A 24,679-nucleotide genomic window follows, 5' to 3' on the forward strand; every position below is an offset into this window, starting at 1 on the left:
TGCACGAGGAAGAGGAGACCGGGAAAAAAAAGAAAAAAGAAAAACTACAGGATACAAAAGCGAGGGAGCCAGAGAGACTTCCTGGGTTTCTGACAACGTCCCAGCTCCTGACTCTTGCTCTTATCTTGAATTTTATGAGCCTCCTTCTGATTAAGCCTGCTTGAGTCATATTCTGATTCCTGCAACTAAGTGATCATTGACTGACTAAGGAAGGCTTGTGCTCATCTGTCTCCTGAGCATCCTCTGAGCACTGCCTATATGCGGTGGGCATCTGAGGACAGCCAAGAGCAAGAAACAACTTCCTCTCTCAAGAAGCTGGAAACTGGCTGAATAAGCAAGAATAGAACTTAATTAGGGAAAACAAACAGGTTGGTGATACTCAATCAGGTCTGGTTTAATGGAAAGAGAACCACAATTCTAGTTCATTCTACCACTGACCACCTGTTTGACCTTAAGTGGGTCCCTTTCTCTCTCTGAGCTTCAGTTTCTTCATCTGTAAAACAAGGAATGTGGAACAGATAACTTTCAAAGCTCCCAGTTACTTTTAGGATTCCTCGAAAGCAGTGGACCCACCTTGTACATATCCAGTAGCGATCACTTTAGAAGCCGGGTGGGTCACAGAATACCTTGCCTCTGCCCAAAGTCCACCACTTCGGTTAGGAGGGAACACAGCACAAACGCCACCTGCAATGTGCTGTGCTTGTGATCCTGAGTCGAGTCAGGACGAAGGGGGACCTCAGAGAGCGCACCACCCAGAGCAGCGTGTCCAGGAGAACATGAATGAGGGGAATGGCCCAGAGCTGTGCTCTCCAACACGTAGCCAAACAGCCACACATGGCTCTTGAGCACCCGAAATGAGTCCAGGGCGTGGAACTAAATTTTCACATTTGAGTTTAAACAGCTCTAGGTAGCTAGTGGCTACCATGTTAGACGGTACGGGTCTGAAGGTCAGGACAAAGAACCGCAAGACAAAGCACCAGCGGTCCAACAGGGACAAATGAAAACCCTAAGGAACATCGGGAATGGAGAGGCTGACCACGCCCGAGAAAAAGGAGGAAGAAATGACAGGGAAGTGGGCTGAAAGATAAGGAGTCTGTCAGTGTTAGAGTGTGCTGGGCTGGGTGTAGAGGGGAGGAGCTTTCTGGGCACAGGGAAGCAGCACAGGGGCGGAGAGACACTCTGCCTGGGCAGGGCTGCAGCCCCTGGGCCCCGCCCCACGTCCACTCTCCCCTTCATCCCCACGGCTGGGCGCCCCTCGTACAAGGTGGCCGTGTGCTCAGCCAAGAAACAGTGTCGCCCAGCCTCCCTACAGCCATGAGTGACCAGGTGACAGAGTTTCGGATGATGAGACACAAGTAATGCTCGTCTAGGGACTTCTTGCAACAGTTCGCTCTCTTGATGTAGAGGGGTCACCCACCCACCCCCGCCCCCCACTCCTTGTTGCTTCCTCCGTCATTCTGCTCAGAGCTGAAGGGGAAGCTGAAGGTGAAGCAGCCATGTTGTGACCAGGAAGCATCCAAGAGGATGAAACAGAAAAGTAAAAAGGACCCCAGCTCACTGGGAACATCATGGGGCCAGTGAATGACCTTGCCTTATCATCATCCAGACTTCTTGTTATGTGACAAAAACTAATCCCTCTCCGGTTACACCAGTGTGGCAGGATTTCCAGTACATTCAGTCAGACACAATCTCTAAATGATGTCAAAAATCTGGTACCTGGAAGTGAGGGGCTGAAAAAGGTGGAAGGGGCCGCACAGAGGAAATTAGGCAAATGAATGGAAACCCGGTGACTTTGCCATGTGCTGGTAGAACATCTGGTCTAACGGTATGTAGCCTGCTGTACGCTGGGACATAGACCAGGTGTGACTGAGACAGGAGCGTTAAGGACAATGGAAGAAAACTTCCAGGATGTGGTGCACAGATTTCTCTCAGGCAGAATGATGAACTCAAACGACACTAGCCATTTCGCAGAGATAGAAGAAATACCCCTTTGTTAAGGCAGGTATCCCCCCCTATGGCCTCTAATCTAAGCCCCACAATCTAATGAGCCTTGCAGGGCAGAAAAAGCCCACTGTTTTCTATATCCCGCCCCCAACACAAGGCTTGGGAAGACAAGGCTGCTGCTAACAGGAAAAAAGAAAAACCTCGCCTTGGCAACTGGGGAAGATGCTGCCGCAAAAGACAATTCCAAAAACCAAACCACAGAAGTAAGGTTGTAACCTCTCATCGCCAGAGCTGTCCTGAATCAAAAGTTCTCAAGCGGGGCTGCCCTGGTGGTGCAGTGATTGAGAATCCACCTGCCAGTGCAGGGGACACGGGTTTGATCCCTGGTCTGGGAAGATCCCACATGCTGCAGAGCAACTAGGCCCGTGCGCCACAACTACTGAGCCTGCGCTCTAGAGCCCGTGAGCCACAACTACTGAGCCTGCATGCCACAACTACTGAGCCTGTGCTCTAGAGCCCGTGTGCCACAACTACTGAGCCCACGTGTCACAACTACTGAAGCCCACGTGCCTAGAGCCCGTGCTCCGCAACAAGAGAAGCCACCGCCGTGAGAAGCCCGCGCACCGCAACGAAGAGTAGTCCCGCTCACCACAACCAGAGAAAGCCCTCTCACAGCAACAAAGACCCAACACAGCCAAAAATAAATAAATAAAATAAATAAATTTATATAAAAAAAAAGTTCTCAAGCTAACACACCTGGAGAGGGAGAGGAAATGAAGCACAATACTTAAACTTACTGTGGAAAACCCATTATTCTCTCTGGTATAAAATGCATACTTGGGACTACAAGTTATTTTCAGAATTGTATAAGACCATAATCACATTATTCCTACTTTGGTAAATGATGTTTAAAATCTTGTTAGTACCCATTCTGCAAATATTTTCATTTATATGAAAGTGATAAAACACATTTACTTGGAAAAACATCCATTCAGAAAGCAGTTTAATGTGTCCCTTTGCTTTATCTACGGATTTTACAAAACCACGAGGGCTCTGAGTGTGCCAGCAGCTGTAATTCTGGGGCCGCTTGCTCACATCCGATGCAACGCCCGGCCTTGCCCCTCCAGGAGGCACAGTACATTTTTCATTTAAATGAATGAATTTAACAGAAACCATTCAACTAGGAAGATTCTAATTCTGTTTTTAAAAAATTAGAATTACCAGTAAATAATGCCTCAAACATGTGCTATATTAGGAGTTAACATTTAATTCTGGAACACTTCCAAAGTAAGAATTGTTTTTTCACTCTAACGCAGCTTATCACCACATAAACACTAACTTAAGTGAGTAAACCAGTCAAAACTCCCGATAATTTATTCCTAAAACTGTCAACAGCTCATTACTGTGATTAAGATGCTGGATCTAGAGCAGAACTGACCTGACTGGAAAAGTAACTGTGTGAACTAAGTGCCGTGGGATAACTGTGAATAACTATGGGCACGTTATTCAATACTTCTAGCCTCCTCCCCAAAATAACGGGCACAGTACCAACTGCATGGAGTTGATGTGAGGATTATCAGCTAACTGTGTGAAAGTGCAAACACAAAATGCTCAATACATGATAAGGATAATGACAATGGCTATTATTAATGTTCAGTTAGTTTTACTGCAAAGAAGATAGAATTTGTTGGCTGTTTCATAATCTGCCATAAAATACATTTCTAATTTTCAACCTTTTTTATTTAACTAACAACCACTCAGGGCTTTTTTGTCTGGAGTTTAAATCAGAATAGGACATACCCTTCCTTGCCCATCAGCTTAAGAAATTCAGAGGACCTCAAAGTGTGGTCCCCAAATCTGCAGGGTCAGCATCACCTGGGAACTTGTAAGCACTGCACATTCTCAGGCTCCACCAAGAATTCAGAATCGGAAACTTTAGGGATGAAGAACAGCAATCTGTGTTTCCACAAGTTCTCCAGGGGATTCTGGGCACACAGTTTTGAGAACAGCTGAAAGAAATGTAGCCCTGGACCAGTGCCACTAACCTGCGGCCCTGGGACTATCTCCCCTGCCTCCCAGAATGGGAGAGCTGTGGAAGCCCTGACGAAGGTTCCCCACCCCTTGCCTTCCCAGGAGCTTCTGGGGGGAACACCAAAATCCCCCGCACTCGCCTTCTCAGCCTAGAGGGGAAGAAAGGCAAACACGGCCAGCAGCAGGGAGGCTCACCCACCCCCACTGGCCTAACCGTCCGCATGGGCAGAATCACGGGTGGCAACTCAAAGCCCCCCAGAGAACGAGGTTCCACACTCACCCTTAAAACCCTTTCTTAGCACACGACCACACAAAACCGTGTAAATGAAAGTTCGCAGCAGCACTATTCAGAAATGGCCAAGAGGTGGAAACAACCCAAATATCCATCGACTGGTAAATGACTATATTTGAGGTCTATCCATACAATGGAGTATTGATTGACCATAAAAAGGAATGAAGCACGGATACGCGCTACAACACGATGAACCTTGAAAACATTAGGCTAAGCGAAAGCAGCCCCACTCATGGAACCACATATCGCATGATTGCGTTTATATAAAATGTCCAGAATAGGCAAATCTATAGAGACAGAAAGATGATTAGTGGTTGTCTAGGGTTTGGGGGGAGGGGGGTTGGTTTTGGGAAGTGACAGCTATGGGTTTCTTTCTGGGGGACAAAAATATTTTAAAATTAGATTGTGGTTATGGTTCCATAACCGTGTAAATACAGAAAAATACACTGTATACTTTAAACGGGTGAATTGTATAATACGTGAATTTCAGCTCAATAAAGCTGTTTTTTAAAACAAAACACGAGCTTCCTGCCAAGGACGCCCCCTTTGAGTTAATCTACACTCCCCTGGCAGTGCGGTCCAGGCTGTAGGGTAACATCATTCTCAGGGCCATGTATGTGAAGGGTCCATACTTGCAGGGCCCTAAAAGTTGAGTGCCTCCTTAAATTTTGCACTCAGGGTGCCTGCTTGCCTCACCCTAGTCCTGCCCCGATTTTGAGACTGCTTCAAGTTCAGATATGTCTACAGATTCTATCCCCCTGAGAATAGTTTCAAATCACCTACCATTCATTTCTTTGCTTTACAAACTTCAGTGGCTTGCCCCAGTCTCTACAGATTACAGTTCAAGGGTGACAAATCTAGATCTTCGACTTTGGACTCTAATCCTGCAGGCAGGCGCACAGGCTCTGGAGTTAGATGAGCCCTAAGGAGGAATTCCCTGCCAGCCAGGGTGCCGTAAGCAGGATTCACACCCAGGCCTTTGGGCTCCAGAACCTCCAGTGCCCAAGCTCTTGGCCCTCAGCCCCTGCAGCCTTCCTACCAACAGCAGAGGTTAAAATTTCGTCTCTGTATCACCATCAACCCTTGAGCCCAGCCTCTGCACAAAGCGTAAGGACTGACTGCTTAAATGCCAATGGTTAATTAGGAAAGGCTCAATCAACGCTAACTTACAACTGTTACCAGGCACACAAACAGCAAACTGAGGTAGAATCTTGCCATTCACTGTGGCTTCCCCATCTGTAATGACGTGCCAAGAAGCACACACAATAAGGGAGAAAAAGCTAGTAGCTTCAAACTACTGAAATCCACGAACAATCAATCCCTGGCTTGCAATACTTTATCTTGAACCTGGTCTTTCTTGGCCACAGAAAAGCAAAGTTATATGGAACATAAGTTAAGAACAATCTTAAAAAGTCACGTATTTGGCAATCAGAGACCATTTTTTTCTTCCTTATTTTGCCCACTCCCTAAAACCTTGTAGAAAAAGAAAGAAGAACATCCTGATTTCAGAAGGTAGATCTCCCCATTCAATTAAGTTGCAAATGAGCGAGGAAGGTACATACTATAACCAAAAGAAGACCAAAACCAAAAACAAGGGGAAAAAAAGAAAGCACACTTTTCTGGGATTGGAAAAAGAAAGGAGGCCGATCAAGACACAGGGAGCAACACTGCCACCAAGTGGTGACAGTGCCTCAAGTCACCCTCTGACATCTAACTAAACCAGCAGTTTCACTCAGGGTCACAATCAGAATGCTTTGGGTGGGTTTAAAAAGAAAGAAGAGTTCAAGCGCAGGCCCATCCCCACCCTCCTGACACAGTGAGAGCAGAGGGGCAGGTGCAGCCCATATTATAAGTCTCCCCACGTGACGGATACACAGTGAATGCTGAGAACCAGGGATCAAAACAAAGGGTCATACAGATGTCACTGTGATGCTTACAGGTTCCAGTAAAGTCCCACTTGCAGTTATTCTGCTTATACCATCCATTAAAATTTCCCAATGGTATATAAATTTTTGAAAATTTGGCCATGAACAATACAAATAAATCATAGTCACACAGCAGTTTCTACATTTTTCACAATAATATAAAATAGTCATAAAGATTCAGGCTATATTCCTTGGTTTTGCCATTACTATTTACATCTAATATCTAATCCAATCGACTTAACTGTATCATAAATTAGGCATATTGACACAGCTATACTCAACACAAAAACCCTTTGAACTTTAGTTTCAGTGGACTATTTACTTATACAATGGGTTTCAAATCAATAAATCTTATCTATATTAGATGGGTTTTCCTTTTTTAAACAAGACATGTAAAGCCTGAATGCTTCTATTGTTGGCGAAATCGGTAAATGCACAACGTAATCTGAAATGCTTAAATGAAAGGCATTAGACCAAGACTAAAATTGTTCCTTGGCACAGAGGTAAGTAAAAGAATCTTGCCCCATTCCACAGTTGGGAGTTACCTAAAAAATTATTTCTTAACAACAGAGAATTATTTTTTCTAAGAAACACGATGAAGAAAAACTGTGGAGTATTTCTACTACCAAACATCTAAGTCAGAAGTTGATTTTCAGCATTTTTTGCAGGCCTGACAATTAGGTCTGAGCCTACAGCTAAGAAAACAAACACCTGCACACTCTCTGTGCCCCGCTGCCACCCAGGAGACAAAGCTTCCCTAAAAAATAAAGCGGCAGGAACGAGGCAGAGGCCAGATGTTTGGTTTCACTTGGCACATTGTCAGATTCTTCTTTATCCCTATTGCCATGTGTTTTGTATCACTGCATTTTCCCCACCAGACCAACTCTTTGCTTCTCCAGGCAGCACAAATCCTCTCAAAAACTGTCACTGATGACCCAGATTTATTTGAGGTGTGACACACACGGGTGACGCCTTAGGTTATCTACAACAGCAGAGAGACACACAGGAGTCCTAAACCTAGGACTCGATGGTCTGGGCTGGATGGACTATGGTCACTCATTCTAAGCCCTTGCCACTCACAGTGGACCAGTATCACCAGCATCACTGGGGAGCTTTTCAGAAACGGAGACCACCTGGACCCACCCAGACCCACAGCACCAGAATCTGCCTTTACCAAGGTTGCCAGAGGACTCTGAGCACACAGCAGTTTGTGAAGTGCTGCTCTAGATCAGGATCCGGAGAAAGCCATTTAATCTACAGGTGTGTTCACTCTCCATCTGACGGATGAGTGTACCTCTACTGCCTTTACCTTCAGAGCAGGCCTGTGGTGGGGATCAACCGTGGGAAGGCTTGAAAATGACAAAGGGCGGTTATCAGGAACAATAACATCTGCCCGCAGCCCGCTCTACAAATGCAGTCTCAAACACACCCGACCTTCAGGACTCTGCCCTGTGACAGATTTAACTGAACCCCCATAACACCACCCTCTGTCGAGTTTATAGTTCACCAAGTACGTACCTTTCACACAGTCTCTCACCAACCTTTCACCCAAAGAACCGGTGACACAAAGGAGAGAGAATGCCTTTCCCTGGGGTTTCTGGGGCACCGGTCATAAGTGGCCACAAACTTAAAGCATCACTGAAGACGCTGCTTTAAACTTAAACCACCATGCAACTCTTAGTATTCTACTTTACGATCTACTTATGCTTGTTTTATCACAAAAACAAACTTGCCTTGCCAAGTCTCCAAGCACAAACTGGTGGTTGCCCTATTGATCACAGAGTTCCCCAGTGATGCGGTGATGCTGACCTACCAGCTGAGAAGCAGACACCCGCCTTTCTCCAAGGGTCACAATGGAAACCACCCTGCTAGACTCTGGTAAACTAACTTCAAGTGGGAATCCCTAGAAGAGGCCAACTAGTCTCTGTTGAGTTAAAACAAACAAACAAACAAACAAAACAGCCTGGGATTTGGGAATGTTTGCGCTTGTTCTCCTAAACATTTCTAAGTAAATTTCTAAATGGAAATTAACTGCCTACCAGTTAGGTCTCCAAAACATGAAATTCAGATTCTTACAGCTCAATTATTTCACAGGAATTGTGCACAGAGAAAGCCACACACCCCTGAGGAAGAGACAAGCTGACTTTGAGACAGTATCTGCGCAGTCTAATCTCTCCATTTCTGTCCACATTGCCTGGCTTTGGACTTTCCTCTCTTTCACACTATATCTAATTGGAGTCACACTCCCTACTCACTAACACGTTTCTCTCTAGAATTTAACCCATCTATGAAAACCAGAACCCCCAAATTACAGAAAATTCTATTTCTCCTTCCCTTGTATCCTTACAGCTCTGCGAACACCATGGTTTTTAAATTTCTAGTTTCCTTTATTAGTTTTTTCCAAAGAGGATGAAATGGATGGGACAGTGCAAATATCCCTGTCTCACTTTTTTTACCTTGAAGAAAGGTTAGACCCGTTTCACTGAAGTTTGCAGTGCCAGAATACAAATGCAAAATAGTCACAAAGAGCCACTCTGAGTACCTGGAACATTTTTAAAGTTCCTTAAACTTTTAAAGGAACTGCTAAAGTGTTCCTTACAAGTAGACGTTTAAGTCCCTCATGCCACCGGCTGCAGACACCTGGGCCGCCCATGGGTCCCACCCCTGAGGCACAGCCGCAAAGAGGCCCTAGAGGCGCCTCTAGCAGCACACTCTCTGCCTGGGACAGCCTGGCTGACGCAGGGACCTCTGGGACCCTCAGCTGCCTGAGGATCTGGAGGTCTCACAGCTGGAGGGGAACACGCAGAAAGCATGTTGGTCCAAGTGGTCCCAGACCACAGTGGAAGGTGCTGCTCCCTGCGCCCTAAGGATGGGAAGCAAACAGCGGCAGAGAATGAAGATGTCTGATTTGGGAGGAGAAAATTTAGACAGATGTTAAGAAATCAACCTCCCTCCCCGGCACACTCCAGTCCCAGTGCTAACATGCAGGGAGGGGTACGATTAACTGAAGGCAAGTCCACGTGTTAAAATGCTCTGAAACGTGTTGCTGCCTGGCTGGCAAGGGGACACAGGAACAGACTGAGAACAAACGCCCGGCACAGGGAGGCTCCAGAGGAGGGAGCAGGCCCGCAGGGCCTATGTGCAGTTCACCAGGAACTACGGGGCACAGACCCATGACCTCTGGTCCTGCCGACCAGCTCTGTGGTTTGGGGAAAGTGACTTCAGCCACTCCAAGCCTCTGCTCCCTCATCTGTGAAACTGGTGTAATAAAAATGTCGACCTTCGGGGCTTCCCTGGTGGCGCAGTGGTTGAGAGTCCGCCTGCCGATGCAGGGGACATGGGTTCGTGCCCCGGTCTGGGAATATCCCACATGCCACGGAGCGGCCGGGCCCATGAGCCATGGCCGCTGAGCCTGCACGTCCGGAGCCTGTGCTCCGCAATGGGAGAGGCCACAACACTGAGAGGGCCGTGTACCGCAAAAAAAAAAAAAAAAAAAAAAATGTCGACCTTCTTAAGGTTGACTGGGGATTAAAGGAGATAACTCGTGTAAAAGCTCTTGGCAAAAAAAAGGGCATGATAAGTTGTTATTATTATACCAATTCAGAGTTGTAAATGCTTTTATTTTCTCTTACCTCTCTCTTTCATATGCAGAGTACCTACCACATAATTTAAAAATTCAGGCAGCATTTCTTAAGTAAGAGCAGAAAGGACATAAGCAGGAAGAAGAGGAAGGAGGAGGGAGTTGAGAAATCACTAAGGACCAAATATTAAGCTTGTAAGAATCTGAGCAACTTACTTGCCTTCCCTTAAAAGTCACATAACCTGTGGACTGGGGAACCTGGTGATAGAGATAATGAATAAGTAAATAACTAGAGTATGTTTCAAAGAGATAAATGCTATGGGAAAAATCAGGATAAGATTAGGAATGTCTGATGGGGTGGGGTGCCACTTGAAATAGAGTGGCCAGTGCAGCTTCAGTGAAAAGGTGATTTTCAGCAATAATCTGAAGCAGGTGAGGGACTTAGTCATGGTTATATCAGTGGAAGAGCATTCCAGGCATGGCCATGGAATGGCATGGCCATGACTCATACTGGCCGCCAGAGAATCAAAACCCCGGCCGATCAGCATAGCAGCTCCTCCGGGGCTCCAGCGGCAGGATGGCACGGGCCAGCAGCTCCATGGCAACCCCCTGCAGAGGGGCCGAGGCCACAGAAGCTTCCAGCAGGAGCACCAGAAGGACTTCCACATGGGGAAGGTGACTTGATACCAGAAACGTGTGCACCACTGATAAGTCTTTCTAATCTTGTGAATTCTTCAATTCTTAAATAAAATGCCAATAAAAACATCACGCTGCCCTATCTCAATCAGTGTGGCAAGAGGCATAATTAATCCTATATCATAGGTGAGAAATTAGACAGCTGGTTCCAGATCACAGCTCCTAAGGGGAAAAGCTGGGATTTGGATGCAGGCACTCCGCTCCTGCTGTCAGAGGAGGTTTCCCTGAATGAGCTCTAAATTCTTTCCCTAAGTTCATCTTCATGACCACCTTAGACCATGACGAAGAGGTCAGCTCTCTGCTTTCCTACAAGCAAGCAGATGATCCTGGGGGGCCTGTCAGGCAGACATTGGGGCACTACTTTTAGTACCATTTCCGGCAGGGGAGATGGACCCACCAAGTCCTGGGTTCCCAGTTCCCTGGAGACCATGCCGCCCGGCCCACAGGGTACTGGACAGACCTGCTCAGCACTCTGACCTCTGGGCAATAACAACTTATTCCATCTCATTCCCTGCAAACTTCTGCCCAGCTGGGTCCGAGGGCCCAGGATTCACCAAAGAACCCTGTCCACAGCAAACATTACCAATAACAATGCAACTTGGAGTTAAATATCCATTTCTTACAATATTCCCAGACTAAACCAATTAAAAAGAGAAGTTTCCTGCTTAAGTTTCAAAAAGAGAATTCAGACACAAACTATGGCATTCTTCCCCATTCCCTCTCTACCTCCTGGGGTGACACAAGATCACATTGTCTCACGCAGCCCATGGCGCCATCTCCTTGCCCATTTTATCTTGGGGGGTCTCCAGAGAATCGAGCATTTGACAGCACCAACTAATCTTCTGACTCAGGTCCCCCAGACGCTGACCAGGAGATACCAGTGCGGGTCCCGTCTAAAAACTCACCGTACTTCCAGGAAGTATGGGAAAAGAGTGGCACCAGGGTGGGGCCTGTAGACACCATCCATTTCCTCAGAGGCCAGAGCTCCAACAGGGAGCTGTGCATTTTACGAGCCTGCTGTTTTCTACAGCCACTACCGCAGCAACCCCTTTGGCTTAGAATTTTACAAGTTCAAAAAGGAGGGAACTAGGTTACACAATCTGGCTGTTGGACATTAGTAGGCAATCTACAACATGAAAATGAAATCTTTAAAACAAAAGTGTCTAAAATGATACAAACTGAAATAACTCAATTTACTAAAAAAAAATCTTTTAATCACACTGAATGAATAAATCCAGCGCTCCTTTACGTTGCTCCTGCTAGGGAACATCGGTACAGGAAGCTAAACACACCACTGCTCCAAACGCAATAACGGTAACAAAAGTGTTACCACTTGACACGTGATATGTCTTTAGGTTTTCAAAGCACTTTCACATTTATCATTTAATGTATTTCCATGAGATGTGAAGAGCCAACACTACTGTAACCATTTTATAACCAAAGGAACTAAGTACAAATGAAGTTCTATGATTTGTATCACAAAGCGAGCTGAGCCCAAACCAGACTCCTGTTTAATTTGGCAGAGGACTCATTATCCGAATCAAATATTAAGAACTCTGGGGGAGAGAGGCGGGGAGGGAGAGAGAAGAAACAACAATGGGGGGAGGGGAGCAAGAAGGGAGGGTTCCTCCAACAGCACCTCCTCCCCCAAGACAGCTGCACGGAACCTAGTCTGAACACTCTTGGGTTAGCCTTGGCTGCTTCCTAAGAGACATGAAGAAGTGTGTCGAGAGACAAGAGTGAGTCTCCACTACATGCAGTCTTGCAATCTGAGGAATTCAAGTAATCTTTGGAAGTCTGTTTTGCTGTGCTTTTATAAGGAAAAAATGTTTTCTGATTAAGGAACACTAAGGAAAATAAATATCTACTGTTGAAAGTTTATATCACTGGGCAGAGAAAAATCTTAATTTTACTCAGAGGAACTGCATTTAAACTCCTCTTTTACATTATAACTCAACATACAAAGGCCTAAAGATAAACTTTAGCATGTCCTATACAGGCATGCCTTGTTTTATTGTGCTTATTAGCTCTATTGTACTTCACAGACACTGCATTTTTTAGAAACAATGTCTGTGGCAACCCTGAATTGTCAGATGATGGTTAGCATTTTTTAGCAATCAAGGTTTTTTTAGGTAAGGTATGTATGTCTCTTTTAGACATAATGTTATTGCACACTTAAAAGACTACATTATAGTGTCTATACTATAGGGTAAACATAACTTTATGTGCACTGGGAAATGACAAAATTTGTGTGATTCGCCTTATTGCAATATTCTTCTTATTGTGCTGGTCTGGAACCCTAACCCATAATATCTCTGAGGTCTGCCTGTATTTCTTTAAGGGACACAAGAAGGATGAGAGCGAGTCCTCCTGTGACACCAGACTGAGTGACAGCAACTGACAAGGCACAGATCATCACAGGTGTGACCAGTGGGATAGAGGTACCTCTAAAACCACACCATGCTGAGGTAGGGTGGAAACCTACACTTCAGTTGCAGAGAGGGAAAACAGATCCGCTGGAAACAGTGATAGGCATTGCCATTTGAGCTTCTCAACCAGGGAACTTTAAAATCAGGGGATGATTTTGACTTGAGATCTCACTTCACCTCTTCTTCCACCAAATGTGCTTTTGCTACAGATGAAACTCGAGCCAGGATCTAGCTTTACGTCGGGGGTGGGCCTTACCTTCGTGTCTGCCGGGAGAATCGCAGGCTTTCTGCGGGGTGGCCACTCGAAGGAAGATCTGCTGCCTCCACGAGTGTCTCCGTGTCTTTACGGGGGTCCCGCTGGCGTCACCAAGATGGCTGGCTTTGGACTCAAAGTCCCTAAAATTACAAGACAATTGATTTATGATGGGTGAGGAGATATAAGCAGATATTTTAGCTTGACTTTTTGTTGTTTTTTAAACAGAGCACTAAATTATAAATTATCTTTGTACCAGCAAACATAACTAGATAATCACAGGCATCAAATCAAACTCGCAGTGGGGCAACACTCCCACAGGACTGCTTTCTGACAGGGTGCTTTTAATGGAAAGAGTCAGGTTACATGTCCTTAATTTATTTTTATGGTAAAAGATATTAAGAACTACACTCCATGGATCTTGGCTTCCAATGGGGCCTCTCTTGGTGCCACTTCAGAAAAGAGAGACGGCCTAAAGGGGGCGCTGTCACCCGGGCCACAATCTCCCCTAGTCTGTGTGAGGGGAGATTTTCTTAGCATAGGCCTGCGTCTCCAAGGATCATCACACACACAAAAAAGAAAAACGTTAAATTACACAGAACCAGCAAGGGCAATAATTATGCAGTCACGTGCTAATAATGACTGTTTTAACATCTGTATGTTTTAAACTGCAAAATAAAGTATAGTTTTCAATATACATAAACACAATCACTAATTTCCTTTCTATTCACAGGACAACTTGGGGAACCCCTTGTAACTTACACCTGAATATATACCAACAACTGAACAATCATCTGAACTTAGAGATCAAACATGCTCACTGAGTTACTGGCAGCCATATATGCTCATTATCCAAAAATACTTCTATCACTTAGCGAGACAACGGTTAAGACTTTCTTTAATTTGCTGAAAATAACAATATATTAATAAACTAATCCTAGTCAAAACTGGATAACAGGTTGACTCCACATTTTTTTAAATCACATCATCAGTAAGAAAAAATTATAAGAAAGAAGATACAATAGATCTAGCGAAAATGATTTTTTAAATGGCAAAAGTACAGATGAAAAATCCCTCTATGTCTAACAATCAACATTTCTACCCAGACTTGATATATCTAAATTAAACTCTACCTTTTTGTGTTCATAAAGTCAGAGGTGTTATTTTCATCTACAGGAGCCAGAAATTTTAGAAAATTTGGCACAGAGGAAGAAGAATGAAGTTTTTTCCGCAGGGCATTACGGTAGGAGATGCTGAGAGTGTGGTTGAAAAAAAGAGTTTAGGATAAAGAAACACAAACACACAAAGTATAAAACATAACCTTCAAAACAGAAGAAACCATTTTATAGTTCTAAGGCTAAGAAAATTAAAGCGGGTAAGAAATCAAAAATAGTTTACAAATGAGATTTAACTTTCATTTTCAGTCAATAAAATTCTATTATTTTAAATGAATGGAATCAATGAACTAATTAACAAACATCAGTCCAGTTACACAAGATGAATAAATTCTAAAGATGTGCTGTGCAACACTGTGCCTACAGTCACAACACTCCACCCATAGTTAGTAATACCGTGAACGTGCAAAAAATGTGTTAAGACGGGTAGATCTCATGTTAAGTGTTCTGACCAAAATAAAAACAAAACCACAACAATAAAAAATTCAGTCCATCATCCAAAATGACTCCTTCCTTCCAAAGTAGAAAAATAATTTTCCAAAATTAATGAGGAAGTTTCTGATATGGCACAAATCGCAATGTGTATGATCAAGCACATTGCTGTTAATGTGTGTGTGTGTGTGTGTGTGTGTGTGTGTGTGTGTACACTAGGGCAGGGGAATGTGAAAATAAGTATATAAAAAATAATTTGCCATCAAGACTGTTTCCATAATAATTTTGAGGGAATTAATCAACAGTAAAATTAAGTAGATTCAAATGATAGACTGAAAATAGGAAAACCAAAACCAGACAAGCGCACACACACACACACACACGCACACACACACACACAAGCGGTGGCCCCGGGGTCCTTGTGTGGACATTCAGCACACTCTCTCTGCGTGAGCATCCCGGGAAGACGAACAACACTGAACTTGCCATGCAGGTGGCTCACCTCTTTGGCACAGCATTGCCACTCTGTTCTCCACTTGGGTTATGTTTGAGGTACTTAAAGAAATTGGGCGAGGAGGCGGAGGGGGTAAGACGAGGTGGAGGAGCAGCTGAGGACTGACCTGAGCCACCTTTAGACTCGCCGACAGGTGGACGATTCCCACTAAATAGCAATTAGAGAGAAAGCAGGGGAGTTAGAGTAAAAGGCGGGGACGGAACCGCGCAGGAAACGCAGAAGACACACGGAGGAAACAGGAACTGTCACAGTTAGAGGGTGCTCTCCTCTTCTGCGCCCCAATTCCTGCTGGCAAAGGCAGCTCTCAGTCAAGAGGGCACCGTGCAAGGTCCCTCTTGATCACTTCCCACATGCCTATGTGCGCAAGAGACCCGTTTCCTCTACGCCTTTTTTAGGATCTGACGGGGGGAAAATTTTTTTTTTAATTAAAACAAAAGCAAAGGAAAGCAAAACAAAATCCAGAGTTTTAGAAATACATCTCTCGTCAAAATGAACAATAACCTGCCTTGAATGTTCAAGTCTCATTTCCTGTGCATAAGTGAGCAGAGAGTTCATGAGGGGGGAGCAAAGCAAAAGAGGCATGCTGGGGGACGGGGGAGGAGGGGGGACAGTACCGCGCCCCCTCATCACCCACGCCCCGCAGGACCCTTTAGGAAGCTGCATTCTTAGGGGAGAAGGGAAATGGACTGTCAGGGACTTCTCATTTCCTGCCACCTCTGGCTTGTGTGAAACAGTGGGCTTATTAGCAAGAGGACTAGAAATCTCCAGACAGGAAAAGTTCCATTATCACTGAAGTGCCAGAAAAAGAGGGGTGGGAGCCAGTGGGGAGGCAGAATAAAAGGAGAGTGCGCGCAGGCTTTTAAGAAACATGACAAGAACCCACAAAGCCTCAAACAAACTATGCTTGTCTCCAAAACATCACAGAATTGAATATTAGCTTCTGAAGCATGTCCTGCTTTGGGATCACAATTATCCAGCCAAATTCCAAAGAACCATCATAACTATTTTCAACGGCGTACGGAAAACAGAGCTGAGCGGCTCTACTAGCTCGTCTGAGATTGCTAGCACGCGTCACTGCTTCATCAGCAACACCTCCAACACCCACCCCCGTCTGGACTCTCCCTCGTCTGTGCAGGGCCTGCACTGAGACACACGTCCTGGCTTCTGTTGTCACCAAAATCAGGCAGCAGCTGCACACAGGTGTGGCCTACTTCAGCCTTCTAAGGTGAAGAGTTTTAAAATATTTTAAAAATGATTTTTAAACATAGCTCTGTGTCCATTCATGGTCTCTGACACTCGGAGTCAAATTAGTTGCCAAGGGACCCCAGAAGGAAGCGGGAGAACTTCTACTACTGTACTGCTTACCCAGCTCTATAGCCAGGAAATCCCAACTGCTCACTAGAGCCCAATTATTAAAATTAGTAAATCTTGTTCGAAGAATCCAGAACTCTCACATTGGAGGAGATTTTAGAGACCACCTATTGTGTCATACAGTGTCAACTGTGTCATACAGTGAAGTGAAGCAACTTTGCCCGGGTCACGGCCGGCTTGGGACAGAGCTAGGACAGAGGCCCCGGCATCACTGCGCCTCTAGCCAGGGCCTCCAAATGAGCAGACTCACCTGACCGCTCACTCACTACTTCTCTCCAGGCCAGCGGCAGAGTTCACGGTCAGGGCTGCCTCTCACTGTGGGAGGGACCATTCTGCATCTTAGGGGCCATTTCTGCTCATCTTACCTGCTTCCTCACCGAACGTGCACTTGAACAGGTAACAAGTATCTCTTACAACTACATATTTCCCAAGGGAGGAAGACGGGAGGAACACTGCTTCGAGTTTTACCTTTTTAAGCCAAGAGTGAAACCTGACTCAGGTTTCTCTTTTCACCCAACAGACATGCCTGGGATGCACATACCTGGTTAGTAACAGATATGCCCCAGCCATTTATACAACAAATCTACATTTTCAACAAATCTTACTTTCGTTCATGAGGCGTCTCTGTGCTCACTGAGTGATACCTCACAAGTTTCCTTTGCGAGAGCCCTGGAGACCCCTGTGCCTGCTGCAGAGGCTGCTGGCATTCCACGGGGACGTGACTCAGAGTGTTGGCGCGCCTCCTGAAGCCCTGCTGGGGTGACAGCAGGGCTGGCTCTTCCGCGGCGTGGCTCTCTGAGTCACTGGACAGGTCATCCGAGGAGCCCAGGAGCCTGAAGGAGCTCTCAGAGATGGGCAAGGCCTCCTTTTCACACACAGACGGCTCCTGGCAGCAGACAGACAGCAGATCAGACACGTGGCAAGGCACTTGTGGGATTTACACATCTCTTAATTCCAGCGGCAGGAAAACATTTCAAAATCTAGGCACATCTTCTGATCACAGTGCCATCTAGAGGCCACCAAAAGTATAAGGCGATAAAGGCCCACTGAATGCCTGCTCCTTGGAGACAAAACGTTAGTGCGCAGGACAAATGGGGAAACTGTCCAAGTGCAAGTGTGAAGGACGTAAATTATAACAAGTAACTGCCCTAAGCAAAGCTGAAATAGTTCTCTTTCTAGAAAAGAGAGCTCTTTACTACTGCCTATAACAAGTAGAGCGAGTGCCGCGTAACTTGTCTGCACAGTTTAAACAAATCAAGTTCTTTATCTTGGCCAAGTGTGTTCATACGTGTGATACCCACATTTTATGGCTCTCTCTGAATCTGATCTAATGTTTGGATTTAACTTGGTAATCTTGAGTGCTATAAATTACATCCTATATTATTCTTATATATGGAAAATCTCTCTAGGCACTTATTGACAAAATTCAGGGCAAATCACTTAACTTCTTTCTGCACCTCAATTTCCTCATCTGTAAAAGGGTATAGTGAAAATTTATCTCACCAGGTTTCAGAATTAAGCAAGATAATACAACTAAAAGGACTTGTCTGCTGTTAAATGTTATATAAATATAAGTTATTGTCTTATTAGGCACTCAGTGAATTTCCTGAGTGGGACCTCAAACATTTGTTGAGAATCATGACAATATTTTAATATTGTAGGCTCTCAAGATGCATACTTTTTCAAAGGAATGAACTACCACCACTCATGCTTAGCACTGCATGCCCAGGATGTGGTAAGGGCCAATGTATTTTTCTCAAATCAAAAAATATAAAATAACTGATGTGTAAAAAATTGATGACTAATAAGAACCTGCTATATTAAATATATGTATATATATAAATATAATAAGAAGAAGTGTACCAGCTTGTCCCTGCTGAAATTACTAGAAGGGATGAATAAATCAACATGAAAAGAGCAAAAAGGAATGAATGCATCTAATAACGGTGGACTGGAAAATCTAAATTCCACCTGTTCATTTGACCTGCAGTTGAGTGTCTCTTAGATGATAGGTTTTAAGGATTTTAATTTTAAAAAATTAAATTTATGTTTATTGAGGAGAAAGGTTATATACACTTAATTTTGTAGGAATTAGATTTAAAAAGCTTTATTACCAACACATTATGAAATGTTAAACAGTAACTTAAATTTTTCATTCTTCAGGACTCTACAGTTACCAAGATTCTTTTAATTTAAGGATTTAAAAATGTGTTTAAGACAATTCATCAAGCAATCTCCATCACGCAAACCTATTTATCTCAACTCTCATTAACGTCTTTCCAAATTATGTGGAAGAGCTAACCCTTAGCTTCATCTAACACCTGAAAGGGCCACTGGATGTTCAGCTTCTTTGCCTCCAGACGATCAATTTATTGGTAGAGATCCAGTTACATAAAAGCACACTTTTACAACAGTTTCTCAACGTCAGGATGAAAAAACGATGTAAAGAAGTGCATATAGGGCTTCCCTGGTGGCGCAGTGGTTGAGAGTCCGCTTGCCGATGCAGGGGACACGGGTTCGTGCCCTGGTCCGGGAGGATCCCACATGCCATGGAGCGGCTAGGCTCGTGAGCCACGGCCGCTGAGCCTGCGCGTCCAGTGCCTTTGCTCCGCAACGGGAGAGGCCACAACAGTGAGAGGCCCGCGTATCACAAAAAAAAAAAATGCATATAGTCACACACACAATACACACAAATAGGTTCTGAAAAGCTGCATTTCCCTTAGAATTACCCTAGAAATTCAAACCATGTATATATTCCTAGATCTGTGATTTGAAGAATAAAAAAACAAGCAATAAGACTTACTGGAAAAGTCACTTGAGTGACATGAATTTCTTCACAACACCTTTATTGGAACTAATCTGGAACGCCCTCTTCCCTGTCCACTTCCACAGATGCAATTCCTATACTTCCTCCAAGATTTATCAAAAGCATTACTGCTCCCCTCTCCAAGCTTTCTCTGGTTCCACTTTCCAAAAATAGCTCCCCTTCCTCTTGCTCCTGTGACAGCTAAGCTACCATGGCTCTTATTTGAACTCAGGCTCACAGCTGCTCTACTCGATGCTGGTATATCTGTCGCCTCTCCTACCAGATGAGTTCCTTCCTGCAGGGTAGAAGAAGCTCTGTCTTTTTCATCTGTATCCAGCAGATAAAAAAAAAACCCAAGGGCTTCCCTGGTGGCGCAGTGGTTGAGAGTCCGCCTGCCGATGTAGGGGACGCGGGTTCGTGCCCCGGTCTGGGAAGATCCCACATGCTGCGGAGCTGCTGGGCCCGTGAGCCATGGCCGCTGAGCCTGAGCGTCCGGAGCCTGTGCTCCGCAACGGGAGAGGCCACAACAGTGAGAGGCCCGCGTACCGCAAAAAACAAAACAAACAAACAAACAAACAAAAAAAACCCCAAACATTTCCAAACTTCAAATGAATTGTGGGTAGAATCAGTATGGAGGAGATGGAGGGCAGATGACCCTACATTCCACTAGATTCTAACTTAGAAGATCATATTCAGGGCATTCCCTGATGGTCCAGTGGTTAGGACTCCACACTTCCACTGCCTAGGGCGTGGGTTCAATCCCTGGTCAGGGAACTAAGATCCCGCAAGCCACACAGCACGGACTCCCCCCTCCAACAACAAAAAAATCATATTCAGAAGACTGGGGTCTAGGGACTTGCTCCCTTAAATGGGTCCACAGACCAGCAGCATCAACATCACCTTGGAGCTTGTCAGAAATTGGCCATTTCAGGTATCACCCCAGGCCTACTGAATCAGAATCTGCATTTTAACCAGATCCCATTAAAGATGCACCTTAGAAATTGAGAAAGCACTCAACTGAGGCAGTGTTTCTCAAACTATATAGGCTGTAACACATTGGTAGGCAGTGATATCAATTCCGTGGTCTGCCACAACTTTTTAAAGCAATAGCAAATACCAGTACGTATCACATGTTGACAGTAAGTATCATTTTGTGAAATCTTATTTTCATTTTATCTGTGAGCATGTAGGTATGTGTGTTTCTGAACTAGTTTGCAATGTTAAATGTGTAAATTACTGTTGGTTATGGTCTGAAAACTTTGAAAGCCACATGCCCAGGAGGAAGCGCAGAAGAACTTTGATTCCTGTGGTAAGGAGCTGGCCTCCACAACAACTCCCCCTCTTTCCATCCCAGGGCACTCTGACATCCCCAGCACAAAACCCGAAATCCACTTTTCTGGTGGTTAAAAAGTTGAACTAACTAGGTTTAAGTATGCTTATATGCTTAGAAAGCAAGAAATTAAAACAAGGACACAGAGACAGGTCTGCTACCAAAGAGAACTGCTGGCTTGCTCACTATCACAAAGCTGTGCTTGGTGGCAGACGCGAGGGGTAAGGCTTATTTATAAAAATAGTGATGTTTCATTATAATCATAAAGTCAGGCAGAGGACAGAGTAAGTTTCAGGAATTTAAGTTGCATACTTCTCATAATTCGTAAACCCACGTTTGAGGTTTTCCCAATTTAAATTATTTTTAATATATCATTTAGATTTCATTGGAAAACCTACTAAAGAAAGAAATCCATTGATCACATGTGATTAATTAGATCTCAGTGGCCTGAAATCGTGCTTTTACCTCTTTGCTTATGGAATAGCCCTCTGTTTTGGTATGTACAACTTTCTGGCTAGAGTAGAACTGCACAACCAGCCCTGCACCTGCATTATGAAGTCCGGAAGCACCAAATTTTTCATGATTGGAGCTATGAGGCTTCTTTTGTTTCTTTTGATAGGCCCGGTATATCAGAGATGAGCAAGACCCATTTGCTGGTTTCTTCAGGGTGTCATATAAAAAAAATGTGCTTACTTTGCTGGTGTTACTTAATGTGCTAGACATGGAGCTGTCCAGATCCAGACTGGCGGAGTGCTCCTGGAGGCCTCTGGCTTTATTACCCTATGGAAAGAAAAGCAGTCGAATTATGACCCCTGAGGCTTTTGCAAAGGCATCTGCTAGAAGCAACCTGGTCTATTTAAATAAGTTCAGGAAAAATGCATCTACTGGGAAACCCTGCTGAGCACATATGTGCATGAAAACAATCAATATTTCTGTCTTTTTTTTTTTTTTTAAACCAAACTAAATGTTCCAAAGCACCTTGTGGGTTAGTCATTTGGCAGGGATGATGGGCAGAAGAGAGAAAGTGTCTAGAAGAAAAGCAAGCACTGAAGTGCACACACTCAACAACAGAGTCCCCCCTCTGAGTCACACAGTGTCATGACCTGCCAGCCTATGACACATAAACCACAATCTCTCGGTCTGGGTGTTCTCAAAGACAGCCCCACCCCAATTCTGGTTTTGTAAATGAACTGCTTTTAATTATCTATAAGGCTGCTGTGAAATTCTCAGAAACAGCTTCATACAAAATAAAATTTATAACAAAAAATAATGTTTCAAATGGAGTGCTTCATGAAATAAAAGATAACTATAAGAAGATACTGCAAGCTCCAAAAAGGTGTGAAACTTTGAGAGAAAACAGAACTTTTATTTCTTAGAAGTGCCATCAAGATATTTACACTCACGCTGGGGTTGGCATGGCGGGGGGAGCAGGTGTGGTAGTAATTTCTTAAAGAACTCCCAGATTGGTACATACGTATACTCTGTTCTTCCTATAGAGCTGCAGGCCACAAACTTTTTCCGTAAAGGACCAGATAATAAATCTCTTATGCTTTGTGGACCATATGGTATCCGTGGCAAGTACTCAACTCTGCAGAAAAGCAGCCTTAGACAATAGGTGAATGAATTGATGTGGCCGTGTTTCAATAAAACTCTATTTACAAAAACAGGAGGTGAATGGTATTTGACCCAAGGGCCACAGTTTGCGGATCCTGCTATAAACAGTTTCAGACACATAACAAAAGCAGCTAACGATAACAATTTTTTTATGATGTAATCAGAATTTTTATTTATTTATTTATGTATTTTATTTTCTGCTGCGTTGGGTCTTCGTTGCTGCACACGGGCTTTCTCTAGCTGCCGCGAGCGGGGGCTACTCTTCGTTGTGGTGCTCAGGTTTCTCATTGCAGTGGCTTCTCTCGCTGCAGAGCACAGGCTCTAGGTGCGCAGGCTTCAGTAGTTGTGGCTCACAGGCTCTAGAGCGCAGGCTCAGTAGTTGTGGCGCACCAGCTTAGTTGCTCCCCGGCATGTGGGATCTTCCCGGACCAGGGCTTGAACCCATGTCCCCTGCACTGGCAGGCAGATTCTTAACCACTGCGCCACCAGGGAAGTCCCACGATAACAGTTTTTAAACTGTACCTAGTGACACTAGGGAGAATGGAACCCACACCTTGGTGTATCTAATCCATGCTCTTTACAGGGACTGGCCAACAAATAACATTCTTTTGGGAGACAAAAATTCCATTGAATACAAAAGAGTAGAGAATATTTTTTAACCCAGACCAAGTTAAAAACTGAATTTTCAGTGTAGATAACATTTTTCTAGCACTGAGAAGACACCAAAAAAGGTTTCACTCTTCTAAACTTTATGATGAACACTGATAGAACGAAAGCAAAGAACTGAATTTCATGCTCTCTCAAAAAAAAGTGATCTAACTTAAACTAGGAGGAATTATGCCACTTACCCGGGACAAAATACTTTCTAAAGACTCCGTTAAAGATCTCTTCGCTTTGTTTTTCAGCATATCTAGCCTAAATCGAGTGGCACTAGATGGTAATTCACTTCCAATATTCTCCGCTGCAATCTGTGATGTCTAAAAAGTGAAACAATGGAAAATTAAGTCACTTAGATCTTCCTTCCCTCCTTCTTTCCTTCCTTTTTAAAGGACTGAAAAATCTCTAGAATGCATCATTTTGACCTCAGGTCATTTTTTCTGTGACCTCTTCTCATCTGCTCCTTGGTGACATGACTGCAAGTCCAGGAAATAATTTTGCCTCAAAGAGTTGCTTTGCCTACTCCAAACAAAATAAGGAAAAGTGCTTAGAAACTAATCAGTTAACAAAGCAGTTTAGAGCTTGGGCTCTGCGGCTGGATCAGAGACATGTCATTCACTAGCTGTGGCCTTGAGCAAGTTACTTACTTTCTCTGAGCCACAATTTCGTCTTCTGTAAACTGAGATCAACCTCACGATCTACCATAGTGCTATGTTGTGAGATTAAAACAGGTAAAGCATGTAAAACATTGGGCACAGCTTCTGGTACAAAGATAGCTATGATTAGCTTTTCAAAGTAAAGTAACAACTTACTTTTGGGGGCATTTCAGAGGGTGAGACAAAATAAATCTAATCAACTGAAGAATCCATCCTCTCTGCCTACACTAATCCCTTCATCCCCTTCTATAGAATCCTGTCTTTTTCCTCTCTCCCACCTATTGCTTCCATCATCCCATTCATTCTCCTCTGCAACCAAGTCTCTCCCTTAAATGATGGGAACATGAAACTGACAACATAAAAGTTTGTTTGCCAATCATAAAATGAAGTTTAATGTTACTTATTAACAAAGAGGTATGCTTTAAAAAATACAAAAAAAAACTCTACTCTAGATTAAATTGTTTCTTCTATGGATTCTTACCTGAATGCTTCCTGCTAGATGATGATTTTGCTAGAAAAATACTCAACCACATCCTCCATTACTCTAAACACCAACTATTCTTTGTTGTTGTTACATATGTCAAGCATACAGAAAAATGTGCAGATTAATACAATAAATGCCTTCATACCACCTCCAGCTTTGGCCAAGTTAACATTGTGCAGGTGTTGAGAAGAACAGTGATGAGCACAGGCTCTGGCAGTCACTCAACAAATACTGACTAAGTTATGTAGCATGGGTGGATGCCTTACTAGTTGCAATTTGGTCCTGTGCAATCATTTACCAAGAGTAAGAGCCTGTCCAGACTGGAGTCAGCCTCTGGAGCAAAGGGAATTACCCACAAAGAACCCTCAGGGGCCTGCATTTGACTCAATACCAGTTCACTCACGAAGTTAAGAAACTGTAGACCTGCTTTCAAACTCATAACCAAAGTTTTCATAAAACAGAAGCATTTTGAATTGTTCTGATATATACA

At 44.1% G+C, this 24,679-nt stretch overlaps 1 protein-coding gene across 7 annotated transcripts in view; it reads right to left on the minus strand.

Moving 5' to 3' along the window:
• The window catches only part of TBC1D1 (TBC1 domain family member 1), a 221,654-nt gene that overhangs the window by 59,217 nt on the left and 137,758 nt on the right, over positions 1-24,679 (minus strand). For 3 of the 7 annotated variants that reach the window (XM_081238167.1, XM_081238164.1, XM_081238169.1), the window contains 6 exons: positions 23,241-23,369; positions 21,472-21,558; positions 17,248-17,528; positions 15,260-15,418; positions 14,284-14,403; positions 13,154-13,293 (listed from right to left, as the gene is read on the minus strand). In XM_081238167.1, the coding sequence (XP_081094293.1) occupies positions 13,154-13,293; positions 14,284-14,403; positions 15,260-15,418; positions 17,248-17,528; positions 21,472-21,558; positions 23,241-23,369 (916 nt within the window). The remainder of the gene's footprint in view (positions 1-13,153; positions 13,294-14,283; positions 14,404-15,259; positions 15,419-17,247; positions 17,529-21,471; positions 21,559-23,240; positions 23,370-24,679) is intronic. The other 4 variants (XM_081238168.1, XM_081238170.1, XM_081238165.1 and 1 more) reach the window with 3 other exon arrangements.

This window comes from Mesoplodon bidens (assembly GCF_964165515.1).
Source record: "Mesoplodon bidens genome assembly, chromosome: 1".
NCBI lineage: Eukaryota > Metazoa > Chordata > Mammalia > Artiodactyla > Ziphiidae > Mesoplodon > Mesoplodon bidens.